The 15,423-nt window shown below is 48.5% G+C and overlaps 1 protein-coding gene across 1 annotated transcript in view; it reads right to left on the bottom strand.

Moving 5' to 3' along the window:
* rasa3 (RAS p21 protein activator 3) overlaps window positions 1–15,423 on the bottom strand; it is a 181,078-nt gene that overhangs the window by 29,270 nt on the left and 136,385 nt on the right. Inside the window, exons 6-9 of the mRNA XM_041199605.1 lie at window positions 6,852–6,932; window positions 5,980–6,052; window positions 2,119–2,195; window positions 353–457 (exon numbers count right to left, since the gene is read on the bottom strand). Of these exons, the coding sequence (XP_041055539.1) occupies window positions 353–457; window positions 2,119–2,195; window positions 5,980–6,052; window positions 6,852–6,932 (336 nt within the window). The remainder of the gene's footprint in view (window positions 1–352; window positions 458–2,118; window positions 2,196–5,979; window positions 6,053–6,851; window positions 6,933–15,423) is intronic.

Genomic DNA, 15,423 nt, shown 5'->3' with positions numbered 1-15,423 from the left:
CCATTGATTTCCCTCTTACTAAACCTTTGCAATAGTAATGTGAGTAAGGTGGTCAGCAATGCTCAGTTTAACTGTTTGACCATACAGAGGGGAGTTTGGAAACAGTAATTCTGCCCTCCACCACTGAACACTTGCCCCTGCATCTCACGCAGGAGTTCCTGTATTGCAATTCTGGGGGGAAAATCCCACCTGGTTTTCCGCTGCCTGACATGGATGGGTGAGGCCCTGTTGTAGAACCTCTAGCCTCACCTCTGGTGCTGGGGCACCTACCTCAACGAGTTCAACGTGTTCACTGCTGTGCAGTCTACACCTTTAAAAAAGCAGTTGTTAAATTCAGTGAGGTCTCAATTACCATGCTTGATGGGAGGAAGACTGCTTTAGAATCTTTAAAGGGAGCCGCAGTTCCCCAAGAAATTCATCACCAAACTTCAAGTTACTGGCATTCCAGAGGTCAATCCTAGAAAAATAACATTCAGAGCCTCAGGAGGTGTAAAACACATCACAAGGTATGAAAAACTGTAAACACTAGTGCTTATTAGGGGATTTTAGCAGACTTATACATACCTTAACATACAGAATAAATCTCAGACATATCTAAATACTGAGTATGGTGGTGCAGTGTTTATATTATTGAACTAATATCGGGAAATAAAAGTTTGGTTTCAGTAAAAGTGACCATGGAACTAGGGGTTTGTTGTAGGAAATAACAATAGATTCACTAATGTGAATTCCTCACCTCATGTCTGGGGCTGTTGTAGACTCATTGATAGATATTGATCACTGTGATTGGTCAATAACTCCATTATTGGTGTCTCAAGGGTCTGCCAGGGTGAGTGAGGTGGGTCCTGGTTTCTTAACCTCCAAAAAACCATGCAAACATTGTTCTCCACATAGCCACTCAGCTTAATCCCACTCTCCCCCTCACTCCCCACACGCTTTAATATCCCACCCAGTCTAATCCCACTCTCCCCCTCACTCCCCGCACCCTTTAATATCCCACCCAGTCTAATCCCACTCTCCCCCTCACCCTTTAATATCCCACCCAGTCTAATCCCACTCTCCCCCTGACTCCCCACACCCTTTAATATCCCACCCAGTCTAATCCCACTCTCCCCCTCACTCCCCACACCCTTTAATATCCCACCCAGTCTAATCCCACTCTCCCCCTCACTCCCCACACCCTTTAATATCCCACCCAGTCTAATCCCACTCTCCCCCTCACTGCCCACACCCTTTAATATTCCACCCAGTCTAATCCCACTCTCCCCCTCACTCCCCACACCCTTTAATATCCCACCCAGTCTAATCCCACTCTCCCCCTCACTCCCCACACCCTTTAATATCCCACCCAGTCTAATCCCACTCTCCCCCTGACTCCCCACACCCTTTAATATCCCACCCAGTCTAATCCCACTCTCCCCCTCACTGCCCACACCCTTTAATATCCCACCCAGTCTAATCCCACTCTCCCCCTCACTCCCCACACCCTTTAATATCTCACCCAGACTAATCCCACTCTCCCCCTCACTCCCCACACCCTTTAATATCTCACCCAGTCTCATCCCACTATCCCCCTCACTCCCCACACCCTTTAATATCCCACCCAGTCTAATCCCACTCTGCCCCACCCTGTCTAATCCCTCTCTCCCTCACTCCCAGGACTTTTTGCTATCCCTCTTTTGCAAGATACTATCTAACTTGCTTTTACAATAGCTCATGGGCTCTGCTTTGTGGCTGAGATTTCCATGAGGAATGAGAGTTGTGGAAGAAGATCCAAATAGACATCAAAGCTACACCTAATAGTGTCTAAAAGCTCAACTCGTGTTGTATAAAACACAAAACGAGGATTGAGTGTGGATCAATGGAATTAATTCCACTTTAGAATAAATATCGACCAGACCCCATCTAGAATATGGGAGGGTGGGAGGGGTGGAATCTCTACTGCATAGCCTATTCGACCCTGTTCAATTAAACACACCAGAAAGAGGTCACTCAAGGGCCCACACAGGAACAAAGCCACAAAATAAAATCCTGTAGGATCTGGGAAATAAAAATGTTACTTAACCTAAGATTGGGACTCAAACATCAGCTGAAGGAGCTTTGAGCCAGTCTTCTCACCTGATTTCCATCTTCTCAACATGTTCCTCCTCAACATCAAAGTGTGACTTTCGACTGTAGCTGCATGGCCTGGTCACCTATATTGAAGGAGTAAACGAGTGACGCAGGGGCTAGAGTTTGCTTTGAGCTCAACTTTGCAGTGTAAACCATAACACCAATATCGTTGTATCGCATAATGATTCCCAACTCCAAAAGATGGCAAGAGAGGCATGTTCATAATGTTCTGGCCCGACACACAATGGGCGCAATGGGATCTTTCAGCCCTGTGGAGGGACAGGGTGTGTGGGCTGATCCCATTTTGCTGCACACGTTCAGTGATAATCAGAGTGGGATGGAGTGGAAGTGGACACCGACTATCGTTGTTGATATATCTAGCACAGGCACGATGGGATGATTGGCCTCTTTCTGTATTGTATAATTCTGGGATCCTACAAGAGCAACTTGCTTTTCCGCAGACCTCTCATAGAAAGCAAGATATTTCCAAGGTGCTTACAGGGAGGAGGAAAGGCATTATTGTGAAAAATGCACTGGGGAATGGAGAACTTGGGATACGGAAAGGGGACGGTGGGGTGGGGAAGCTGGGATAGGGAATGGGGAGGGCAGGATGTGGAATGGGGAAGTTGGGATAGGGAGTGGGGGTGGGTGGGATGTGGAATGGGGAAGTTGGGATAGGGAATGGGGAGGGCAGGATGTGGAATGGGGAAGTTGGGATAGGGAGTGGGGGTGGGTGGGATGTGGAATGGGGAAGTTGGGATAGGGAATGGGGAGGGTGGGATGTGGAATGGGGAAGTTGGGATAGGGAATGGGGAGGGTGGGATGTGGAATGGGGAAGTTGGGATAGGGAATGGGGAGGGTGGGATGTGGAATGGGGAAGTTGGGATAGGGAATGGGGAGGGTGGGATGTGGAATGGGGAAGTTGGGATAGGGAATGGGGAGGGCAGGATGTGGAATGGGGAAGTTGGGATAGGGAGTGGGGAGGGCAGGATGTGGAATGGGGAAGTTGGGATAGGGAGTGGGGGTGGGAGGGATGTGGAATGGGGAAGTTGGGATAGGGAGTGGGGAGGGTGGGATGTGGAATGGGGAAGTTGGGATAGGGAGTGGGGGTGGGAGGGATGTGGAATGGGGAAGTTGGGATAGGGAGTGGGGAGGGTGGGATGTGGAATGGGGAAGTTGGGATAGGGAATGGGGAGGGTGGGATGTGGAATGGGGAAGTTGGGATAGGGAGTGGGGAGGGTGGGATGTGGAATGGGGAAGTTGGGATAGGGAGTGGGGAGGGCAGGATGTGGAATGGGGAAGTTGGGATAGGGAATGGGGGTGGGAGGGATGTGGAATGGGGAGGTTGGGATAGGGAGTGGGGAGGGAGGGATGTGGAATGGGGAAGTTGGGATAGGGAGTGGGGAGGGTGGGATGTGGAATGGGGAAGTTGGGATAGGGAGTGGGGAGGGCAGGATGTGGAATGGGGAAGTTGGGATAGGGAGTGGGGGTGGGAGGGATGTGGAATGGGGAAGTTGGGATAGGGAGTGGGGAGGGTGTGATGTGGAATGGGGAAGTTGGGATAGGGAGTGGGGGTGGGAGGGATGTGGAATGGGGAAGTTGGGATAGGGAGTGGGGAGGGTGGGATGTGGAATGGGGAAGTTGGGATAGGGAGTGGGGAGGGTGGGATGTGGAATGGGGAAGTTGGGATAGGGAGTGGGGAGAGTGGGATGTGGAATGGGGAAGTTGGGATAGGGAGTGGGGAGGGTGGGATGTGGAATGGGGAAGTTTGGATAGGGAGTGGGGAGGGAGGGATGTGGAATGGGGAAGTTGGGATAGGGAGTGGGGAGGGTGGGATGTGGAATGGGGAAGTTGGGATAGGGAGTGGGTGGGTGGGATGTGGAATGGGGAAGTTGGGATAGGGAGTGGGGAGGGTGGGATGTGGAATGGGGAAGTTGGGATAGGGAGTGGGGAGGGTGGGATGTGGAATGGGGAAGTTGGGATAGGGAGTGGGGAGGGTGGGATGTGGAATGGGGAAGTTGGGATAGGGAGTGGGGAGGGTGGGATGTGGAATGGGGAAGTTGGGATAGGGAGTGGGGAGGGTGGGATGTGGAATGGGGAAGTTGGGATAGGGAGTGGGGAGGGTGGGATGTGGAATGGGGAAGTTGGGATAGGGAGTGGGGAGGGTGGGATGTGGAATGGGGAAGTTGGGATAGGGAGTGGGGAGGGTGGGATGTGGAATGGGGAAGTTGGGATAGGGAGTGGGGAGGGTGGGATGTGGAATGGGGAAGTTGGGATAGGGAGTGGGGAGGGTGGGATGTGGAATGGGGAAGTTGGGATAGGGAGTGGGGAGGGTGGGATGTGGAATGGGGAAGTTTGGATAGGGAGTGGGGAGGGAGGGATGTGGAATGGGGAAGTTGGGATAGGGAGTGGGGAGGGTGGGATGTGGAATGGGGAAGTTGGGATAGGGAGTGGGGAGGGTGGGATGTGGAATGGGGAAGTTGGGATAGAGAGTGGGGAGGGTGGGATGTGGAATGGGGAAGTTGGGATAGGGAGTGGGGAGGGTGGGATGTGGAATGGGGAAGTTGGGATAGGGAATGGGGAGGGTGGGATGTGGAATGGGGAAGTTGGGATAGGGAGTGGGGAGGGTGGGATGTGGAATGGGGAAGTTGGGATAGGGAGTGGGGAGGGTGGGATGTGGAATGGGGAAGTTGGGATAGAGAGTGGGGAGGGTGGGATGTGGAATGGGGAAGTTGGGATAGGGAATGGGGAGGGTGGGATGTGGAATGGGGAAGTTGGGATAGGGAGTGGGGAGGGTGGGATGGAAAAAGAGAGGAGAATTGAAAGACTAACGGAGAAAAACCCAAAAGTGGAAGATTTTTGTGGAGGATTTTGCAAGGAGGCAGAGAGGTAGTGAAGTGTATAGAGAATTCCAGAGGGCAGGAATTTAATAGCTGATAGTATCCTGGTCTTGGTGAGTCCAGAGGGATGATCCAGAAGCTGCTACCAGCTGGACGGTTTGACACACACAGAGTTGGCACTGATGCACGAAACCTCAGTCACTTTGCACAAAGTTTCAGGAGTTTTCACTTTGGTCTATTTGAAATATTTCTAAAACATGCTCTAGAAACAGAAAAGAAATCAGTTTTACAACTAATATAAAAGCAGAAAATGCTGGAAAAACTCAACAAGTCTGGCCGCATCTGTGTAGAGAGAAACAGAATTAAAGTTTCAAGTTTGTATGATTCTTCTTCAGATCTCCTCTTCTGGAGAAGAGTCATACAGACTTGAAACGTTAACTCTGTTTCTCTCTCCACAGATGCTGCCAGACCTGCTGAGGTTTTCCAGCATTTTCCGTTTTTATTTCAGATTTCCAGCATCCGCAGCATTTTGCTTTTATCTCAGTTTTACAACTAGACTGAGTACTAGCTCCAAGAGTCCGCACTTCGAGTCTCGACTGGGAGTTCTCACCAGGAGTCTGGACTGGGATCTGGACTTAGAGTCTGCAATGAGAGTCCACACCAGGAGCATGGACTGGGATCTGGAACGGAAGTTCCCACCAGGAGTCCATGCCGAGTATCCACATCAGGTGACGGCACTGGGACTCACAACTGGGAATCTAGACTGGGAGTCCGCACTGGACATTTGGACCCTGCTGAATATTCATTCAGTGCCACTAGAAAGACTTTAATAAATTCATATAATTTTGGTACAAATATTCATCACTATGATTCATTAAAGTGCAAAAAGATCATGTACCAATGATTCCTGAAAAAGCCAAGTTTCACAAAGTCAAACCCAAAATAAAACAGAGTCACAAACACCCACCAGGTGTACTTGTGAAGGTCGATCAAGAGATTTTGAAGCAACTCTTCAATGAGCACTTACCTCAAAATAAAACACTTCATCAAACTGGGGATTGTTCGTCTTTCGTTTTACTTTTGTTTTCTTCAACTCAGACCTAGTACCCAAAACAAAGAGAGTCAGAACCGTGTCAAAGCATAGCTTTAAGCACAGGGAAACTTTTAAAAATGAAAAGCAAAATACTGCAGATGCTGGAGACCCGAGTTAGAATCAGTTTGAGCTGTAAGACTCAGCAGATAGGGCAGCATCTTTGCAGAGAGGAAGTTAGGGTTAAGGGTCCAGGATAACTACCCAGCGTAAGGGATTCTCAAACAGTGGGACATGACCTCCTGGGAGTTCATTTTAAGCCAACCCGCCTCTCAGGAAACTGATGGGATTGGGTGCAACGCTAGTTTTATATCCAGCCTGACTTCAGTCTTAATTGAAGTCAATATTGGGCTGGTGTTAAACCAGAATTTCGTGCTCCCCCCACCCCCACCATCCCATCCCCTGGGTTTCTCATGTGGAAAGTTTTTTTAAAAATCACCTTCATCATTCTCTGGATTACTCATCCAGTAACATAGCCAATACGCTACTGCAATTGGGAGAGAGAGCGTAAGAGAGAGAGAGCAAGAGAGAGTTAAAAATTCACTCTACAGAGCCACCCAGTGGCCAGATACAGTAACTATTTCAAGACTGTTGACATAGCACAAGCTAAATGGGAAATGTTGGGGTGCATGTTCTGGTCCAGGCTGCAGATTGAAAATCTATCCCTGAATCAGATGAGTACTGATGACAGAGAGAACAAAGTTTGTGGACACAAAGTTCACAGGAATTTCAATAATATATAGATTGAGATCAGCTGTTTCTGCTGGTAACAAACAAGTGATAATAAATAATGGTATTTGAAGAGATACCTGGATGGGCTCGACAAGGTAACTGTTGCATATGGATCACATTGTCCATTGACTATTGGCAAGTCTTGGCACTCTATAACACTGGTTAGAAACAAATAAATAAGAGAAAGATCACGTGTTAAAACAGTGTTGAAGTTTCCCTCTTCCTGTATAGTGTTCCTGCTCAGCATTTCTTAGTAATTGATCAACCAATTTGTCCCATGCTGAAAACATTCAGGGTCGATCTAAGTTTCCAGTTGAGGTGAATGCCTCTTCTCCCTCCTTTCCTTCATCAATGTGTGTTCTCTGCCTTGTGTTTGAATTTCACCCTATTGCCCCCTCCAACTCGCCACCTCCCTCCCTGCTTTCCACTCCCGCAATACTTTCCATTCCGATTTTCACTTTGACTCTCGAAGCCTCCTTTACCACATGTTTCGTATCCACCACGTCCTTTGCCCACTTTAAGGATGTCAGCTAGCACACACTGGGTGGCTATTTCCTTGCTGATTCTGAAAGCCATGGGTTCCAGAGACTTGAGCACAAAATCCCGATTGACACTCACAGTGCAGTACTGAGGGATCACAACACTGTCAGAGACTCAGTACTGAGGGATCACAACACTGTCAGAGAGTCAGTGCTGAGGGATCACAACACTGTCAGAGAGTCAGTGCTGAGGGATCACAACACTGTCAGTGAGTCAGTACTGAGGGAGTGCTGCACTGTCAGAGAGTCAGTGCTGAGGGATCACAATACTGTCAAATGGTCAGTACTGAGGGAGTGCTGCACTGTCAGAGGATCAGTACTGAGGGAGTGCTGCACTGTCAGAGGGTCAGTACTGAGGGAGTGCTGCACTATCAGTGGGTCAGTACTGAGGGAGTGCTGCACTGTCAGAGAGTCAGTACTGAGGGATCACGACACTGTCAGAGAGTCAATATTGAGGGATCACAACACTGTCAGAGAGTCAGTACTGAGGGATCACAACACTGTCAGAGAGTCAGTACTGAGGGATCACAACACTGTCAGAGAGTCAGTGCTGAGGGAGTGCTGCACTGTCAGAGAGTCAGTGCTGCACTGTCAGAGAGTCAGTGCTGAGGGATCACAACACTGTCAGAGGGTCAGTACTGAGGGAGTGCTGCACTGTCAGAGGGTCAGTACTGAGGGAGTGCTGCACTGTCAGAGGGTCAGTACTGAGGGAGTGCTGCACTGTCAGAGAGTCAGTACTGAGGGATCACAACACTGTCAGAGAGTCAGTACTGAGGGATCACATCACTGTCAGAGGGTCAGTACTGAGGGAGTGCTGCACTGTCAGAGGGTCAGTACTGAGGGAGTGCCTCACTGTCAGAGGGTCAGTACTGAGGGAGTGCTGCACTGTCAGAGGGTCAGTATTGAGGGAGTGCCTCACTGTCAGAGGGTCAGTATTGAGGGAGTGCCTCACTGTCAGAAGGTCAGTATTGAAGGAGTGCTGCACTGTCAGAGGGTCAGTACTGAGGAAGTGCTGCACTGTCAGAGGGTCAGTACTGAGGAAGTGCTGCACTGTCAGAGGGTCAGTATTGAAGGAGTGCTGCACTGTCAGAGGGTCAGTACTGAGGGTGCGCTGCACTGTCAGAGGGTCAGTATTGAGGGAGTGCCTCACTGTCAGAGGGTCAGTATTGAGGGAGTGCCTCACTGTCAGAGGGTCAGTACTGAGGGAGTGTGAAGAAAATTGGAATCTTGTGTAATTTACAATTTGTGACTCTTCTGACAACTTTTGAAAGAGGAAAGTAAAACCAGATTTAAATTGATTGAAACAGAGTAGGAAATATCAACCAAAATTTAACCAAGTTTGTAAATATTCAGCACTACAGATGATATAATTAACATAATCTTCCAGTAGTTCTAAGATAAGATGAAATGAACTTGTGCCCTTCAAACACAAAGCAGACAGTACTTGTGTCTGTACAGGCAATTGGGAGAGTGCAAGTACGTGCACCCAAACCTGTCCATGTGTTTGAAAGCGTACGTTTAGCTGTGTGCATACGAGAATGTGGGTGTGCATATGTTTACATGAGTGCATATCTGTGTGCGTGAGAGAGCATGTGCATGTGAGACTGTGTTTGTGAATGCCTGTGCAAATGTGTGTCTATGTATAGACAGAGTGTACATGTTGGTTTCTGTGTGCATGAGTGGATGTTTGTGAATGTGCAAGTTTGTGTGTGTATTGTCATGAAGCTATTAATGTATATAATATTTTGAAAGCATTTTTCTTTTAAAATAAAGGTTTAGTTTGTGGGTGTGTCTTAATTGGATTAAAGCCAGCTAGTCTGGGTGCTTTGATATGTACTAGTTTTGATATAGAAGAGAGATAGCGTGTATTTGCATTTTCTGAATAGAGCATTCAAGAAGGGTGGTTAAAGCTACACCTTTCGAGCAGCTGCCAAGCAACATGCTTATATTACTAATAAAATTGGTACATTGAAAGAGGTTTTATTATTAGGGAGGTTTAGTTCAGAGTTATTGATACAGTGAGAATTAATATTCAATGGGGCTGGTAGGTATAACTTCAGTAGTTTTCAGGTGTGCAGAGCAGAGGCAATGTGAGATCAAAAAACGGCTGCAAGCCTCCAACTGGCTCCACGAGAGAAAGAACCTCATGTTGAATTTGTAAGGTGAAAATGCTTTGCCTGGTGTTTGGTTAAGTCTATGGGTTGCTGTTCCCTTAATGGAGATTAGTTGGGAATTTGTTAAAAGTTATGACAGTAATAATTTGTAGCCATGTATATATATTTTTTTAACCTGTGTAAACTAATAAAATGTTTCAATTAATTTAATGTACAGCCTCAAGAACTGGTGACCTGATTCCTGAATTTAGAGTTGCATCTCAAACATAACACTTAAACTTATAGGTTATGACAGCTGTTTAAAGTTTCCCTCTGGGATTTTTAAAAATAACTCGGCTTTACCAACTGCATCGGTCATAATATGTACGCATAAGTTTGCGTGCAAGAGTGTATATGCGCATGAGCGTGGGTGTTTGTGAATGCGTGGATGTAAATATGTGCATGTGTGTGCCAGTTTGCGTCTGTGCATGAGTGTGAATGTTTATATGTGATAGAGGAGTGTACGTGCATTATTGAGTGTGCATATGGAGGGACTAATGAGAAATTAATTTAGTCCATTAGTTGAAATGACAGAGGGTTGGGCTGATTCAAGCTGAGCCATTAAACTGCTGGAAGGACATGACATATGCAACAGCCACTGATTCATGTGTTCCATAGCAGTAAACCTGACACATGAATTCTGTTACAAGCCAGCTGAAGATAGACTTCGCTTATGCTTTAAAGCCTGGAACGATATAGAGAATTGCCAATGAGGAAACTGCTGCATAATTTCCAGTGTCCTTCACGCAAGAGCCAAATTACCATTTCCTTCCTACAAGGGCTTCTCTGAACAAATTAGTAATTGTTTCATATCTTGCATGTGTTTAAAACCTTTGGGTTTGTCAGCACAGTATCCATTCCCTTTGGGGATATTGTCGGGATCTTTACACAACTCAAAAGCTGTCAGCATACGGAAAAAAGACTTTTTTATTTCAAAAGATGCCCAACGAAAAAATGTGCTGGTGCCTTTAATTTGGTACTAAACACATGTGATTGGTATTTTAAAATGGTCGCTTTTGTGCATTTTGACAGGACATTATTTTCACTGTCAGCTATGCAAATGCAAAGTTCCCTTGATTTTAAAGAAAGACGGACCTGCATTTCTATAGCACCTTTCATGACCTTATGACATCCCAAAGCCCTTTCCAGCTAATGGAGTACTTTGAAGTGCAGCCCTTGTTGTAATGTAGGAATCCTGGTTCCATTCGTATCTAATCATAGCCAGAGAATCACTTGCAATGGCTTCTCTTCCTGCCCACACCGTTATCTCTGGTGTCCCCCAAGGATCTATCCCTGGCTCCTACTTCTCATCTACAAGTTGCACTTTGACCATCATCCAAAAACAAGCATTAATTTTCACATGTATGCTGATGACACCCAGCTCTGCCTCACCACCGCCTCTCTCCACTCTGTCTTAATTATCAGACTTTTTATCCAACATCCAGAACTGGATGAGCAGAAAGTTCCTCCAACTAAATATTGGGAAGCCTGAAGCCATTGTCTTCAGTCCCTGCCCCAAACTCCGTTCCTGATCTACTGACTCCCACCCTCTCCCTGGCTACTGTCTGAGCTGAACTGGTTTGTTTGTAGCGTTGATGCCATATTTGACCCTGAGATGAGCTTCCGACCACATATTCAGGGTATCATTAAGACTGTTTATTTCGATCTCCTTAATATCGGTCAATTCTACCCTGTCTCAACTCACCTGCTACCAAGTCCTTCATTCATGCCTTTAGATGTTACATTTAGGCTTGACTATTCCAATGCACTCCTGGCTTACCTGTCCGGCCTCTCACACTCCATCCTCCCATCGATTTGAAGTGATCCAAAATTTTGCTACCCGTCACCTAACTCACATGAAATCCTAAACAAAAACAGAATTACCTGGAAAAACTCAGCAAGTCTGGCAGCATCGGCAGAGAAGAAAAGAGTTGACGTTTCGAGTCCTCATGACCCTTCGACAGAACTTGAGTTTGAGTCCAAGAAAGAGTTGAAATATAAGCTGGTTTAAGGTGTGTGTGTGGGGGGCGGAGAGATAGAGAGAGAAAGAGATGGGGGAGTGGTTGTAGGGACAAACAAGCAGTGATAGAAGCAGATCATCAAAAGATGTCAACGACAATAGTACAATAGAACACATAGGTGTTAAAGTTAAAGTTGGTGATATCCTGTTCATCCAACACTCTTATGCTCACAGGTCCACACTGGCTTCTGGTTGGCTAATGCCTTGATTTTAAAATTCTCATCCTTGTTTTCAAACCCACCCATGGCCTTGACCCCCTCTAACTCTGTAATTGCCAGGTCCACAACTCTCCAAGATCTCTGCACTCCAGTTCCGGCCTCTTAAGCATCTCTGATTTTAATCGCTCCACCTTTAGTGGCCGTGCCTACAGCGGCCTGACCTGAAGTTCGAAAACTCTCTCCCTAAACCTCTCCAGCTCTCTAACTCTCATTCCTCCTTTAAGACATTCCTTGGCCACCGGTCCCAAAATCTCCTTTTGTGGTTTGCTGTCAGGTTTTGTTTGTTAAGGGATGCTGTGAATCACTGTGGGTACATTTACTCTGTTCAAAGCACTATACGAATGCAAATTGTTGTTGCTGTTCCAGCCAATTTGCGCACAGAAAGCTCCCACAAACATCAGTGTGATAGGGTCTAGATAACCTGTTGTAGTGTTGTGGGCTGAGACAAAAATATTGCCCAGAGGTTCGGAGAGAATGCCCCTGCTCTTCATAGAACCTTTTACACTCAGATGAGAGGGCAGACAGGAGCTTGGTTTAATGTCTCATCCAAAAGATGCTGGATCCCAAAGGCACTGGTCAACAAGCAGGAGAGCCTTCCTGGTGGCCTCAACAACATTACCCTTCGGCAATGCCAACAGAAATAGATTAACTGGCCATTTACTTCATTGCTACTTGTGGGATCTTGCTATGCACAACTGGCTGCTGCATTTGCATGCAAGACTAGACTGTAGTGGCTGCATTTCAATAAATGATTAGTTGGCTGTTAGAAAGCTGAAATGAGCTGTCACAAAAGGCTTTGCATAAATGCAAGCTCACTCCCCGCACCCTTTAATATCCCACCCAGTCTAATCCCACTCTCCCCCTCACTCCCCGCACCCTTTAATATCCCACCCAGTCTAATCCCGCTCTCCCCCTCACTCCCCACACCCTTTAATATCCCACCCAGTCTAATCCCGCTCTCCCCCTCACTCCCCGCACCCTTTAATATCCCACCCAGTCTAATCCCGCTCTCCCCCTCACTCCCCGCACCCTTTAATATCCCACCCAGTCTAATCCCGCTCTCCCCCTCACTCCCCACACCCTTTAATATCCCACCCAGTCTAATCCCGCTCTCCCCCTCACTCCCCGCACCCTTTAATATCCCACCCAGTCTAATCCCGCTCTCCCCCTCACTCCCCGCACCCTTTAATATCCCACCCAGTCTAATCCCACTCTCCCCCTCACTCCCCGCACACTTTAATATCTCACCCAGTCTAATCCCACTCTCCCCCTCACTCCCCGCACCCTTTAATATCTCACTCAGACTAATCCCACTCTCCCCCTCATTCTCCGCACCCTTTAATATCTCACCCAGTCTAATCCCACTCTCCCCCTCACTCCCTGCACCCTTTAATATCCCACCCAGTCTAATCCCACTCTCCCCCTCACTCCCCGCACCCTTTAATATCCTACCCAGTCTAATCCCACTCTCCCCCTCGCTCCCCGCATCCTTTAATATTCCACCCAGTCTAATCCCACTCTCCCCCTCACCCCCCGCATCCTTTAATATTCCACCCAGTCTAATCCCACTCTCCCCCTCACTCCCCGCACCCTTTAATATCTCACCCAGTCTAATCCCACTCTCCCCTCACTCCCCGCACCCTTTAATATCCCACCCAGTCTAATCCCGCTCTCCCCTCACTCCCCGCACCCTTTAATATCCCACCCAGTCTAATCCCACTCTCCCCCTCACTCCCCGCACCCTTTAATATCCCACCCAGTCTAATCCCGCTCTCCCCCTCACTCCCCACACCCTTTAATATCCCACCCAGTCTAATCCCGCTCTCCCCTCACTCCCCGCACCCTTTAATATCCCACCCAGTCTAATCCCGCTCTCCCCTCACTCCCCGCACCCTTTAATATCCCACCCAGTCTAATCCCGCTCTCCCCTCACTCCCCGCACCCTTTAATATCCCACCCAGTCTAATCCCGCTCTCCCCCTCACTCCCCACACCCTTTAATATCCCACCCAGTCTAATCCCGCTCTCCCCTCACTCCCCGCACCCTTTAATATCCCACCCAGTCTAATCCCACTCTCCCCCTCACTCCCCGCACCCTTTAATATCCCCCCCAGTCTAATACCACTCTTCCCCTCACTCCCCGCACCCTTTAATATCCCACCCAGTCTAATCCCACTCTTCCCCTCACTCCCCACACCCTTTAATATCCCACCCAGTCTAATCCCGCTCTCCCCCTCACTCCCCGCACCCTTTAATATCCCACCCAGTCTAATCCCGCTCTCCCCCTCACTCCCCGCACCCTTTAATATCCCACCCAGTCTAATCCCACTCTCCCCCTCACTCCCCACACCCTTTAATATCCCACCCAGTCAAATCCCACTCTCCCCCTCACTCCCCACACCCTTTAATATCCCACCCAGTCTAATCCAACTCTCCCCCTCACTCCCCACACCCTTTAATATCCCACCCAGTCAAATCCCACTCTCCCCCTCACTCCCCACACCCTTTAATATCTCACCCAGTCTAATCCCGCTCTCCCCTCACTCCCCGCACCCTTTAATATCCCACCCAGTCTAATCCCACTCTCCCCCTCACTCCCCGCACCCTTTAATATCTGACCCAGTCTAATCCCACTCTCCCCCTCACTCTCCGCACCCTTTAATATCCCACCCAGTCCAATCCCACTGTCCCCCTCACTCCCCGCACCCTTTAATATCCTACCCAGTCTAATCCCACTCTCCCCCTCACTCCCCGCACCCTTTAATATCCCACCCAGTCTAATCCCACTCTCCCCCTCACTCCCCGCACCCTTTAATATCTGACCCAGTCTAATCCCACTCTCCCCCTCACTCTCCGCACCCTTTAATATCCCACCCAGTCCAATCCCACTGTCCCCCTCACTCCCCGCACCCTTTAATATCCTACCCAGTCTAATCCCACTCTCCCCCTCACTCCCCGCACCCTTTAATATCCCACCCAGTCTAATCCCACTCTCCCCCTCACTCCCCGCACCCTTTAATATCCTACCCAGTCTAATGCCACTCTCCCTCTCACTCCCCGCATCCTTTAATATCTCACCCAGTCTAATCCCACTCTCCCCCTCACTCCCCACACCCTTTAATATTACACCCAGTCTAATCCCACTCTCCCCCTCACTCCCCACACCCTTTAATATCCCACCCAGTCTAATCCCACTCTCCCTCTCACTCCCCGCACCCTTTAATATCCCACCCAGTCTAATCCCACTCTCCCCCTCACTCCCCGCACCCTTTAATATCCCACCCAGTCTAATCCCACTCTCCCCCTCACTCCCCGCATCCTTTAATATTCCACCCAGTCTAATCCCACTCTCCCCCTCACCCCCCGCATCCTTTAATATCCCACCCAGTCTAATCCCGCTCTCCCCCTCACTCCCCGCACCCTTTAATATCCCGCCCAGTCTAATCCCACTCTCCTGCTCGCTCCCATATCCTTCAATAGTTCTCTTTCTCAAGCAACAATCTCCATTTTGTTTGTGAGGAATATTGTGCTTTGCTCCCCCCGAATGGTCGTTTTCACATCCTACCCACCGTCCATGTTCTTTCCGGTTGAGTGAGTTACTCTGCAGTGATTGACCTTCCCTTTCTGTGTCTGTGTTGGGATCTGTCCTGCACACCACGTTAATGCAGTAAATTCACCCGATCACTGGCTTCTTGGGAGCAAGCCAGGGAGCAATTTGCA

This window comes from Carcharodon carcharias, chromosome 11, assembly GCF_017639515.1.
Source record: "Carcharodon carcharias isolate sCarCar2 chromosome 11, sCarCar2.pri, whole genome shotgun sequence".
In the NCBI taxonomy this organism is placed as follows: domain Eukaryota; kingdom Metazoa; phylum Chordata; class Chondrichthyes; order Lamniformes; family Lamnidae; genus Carcharodon; species Carcharodon carcharias.
This window is presented reverse-complemented; position numbering and strand designations above follow the sequence as displayed.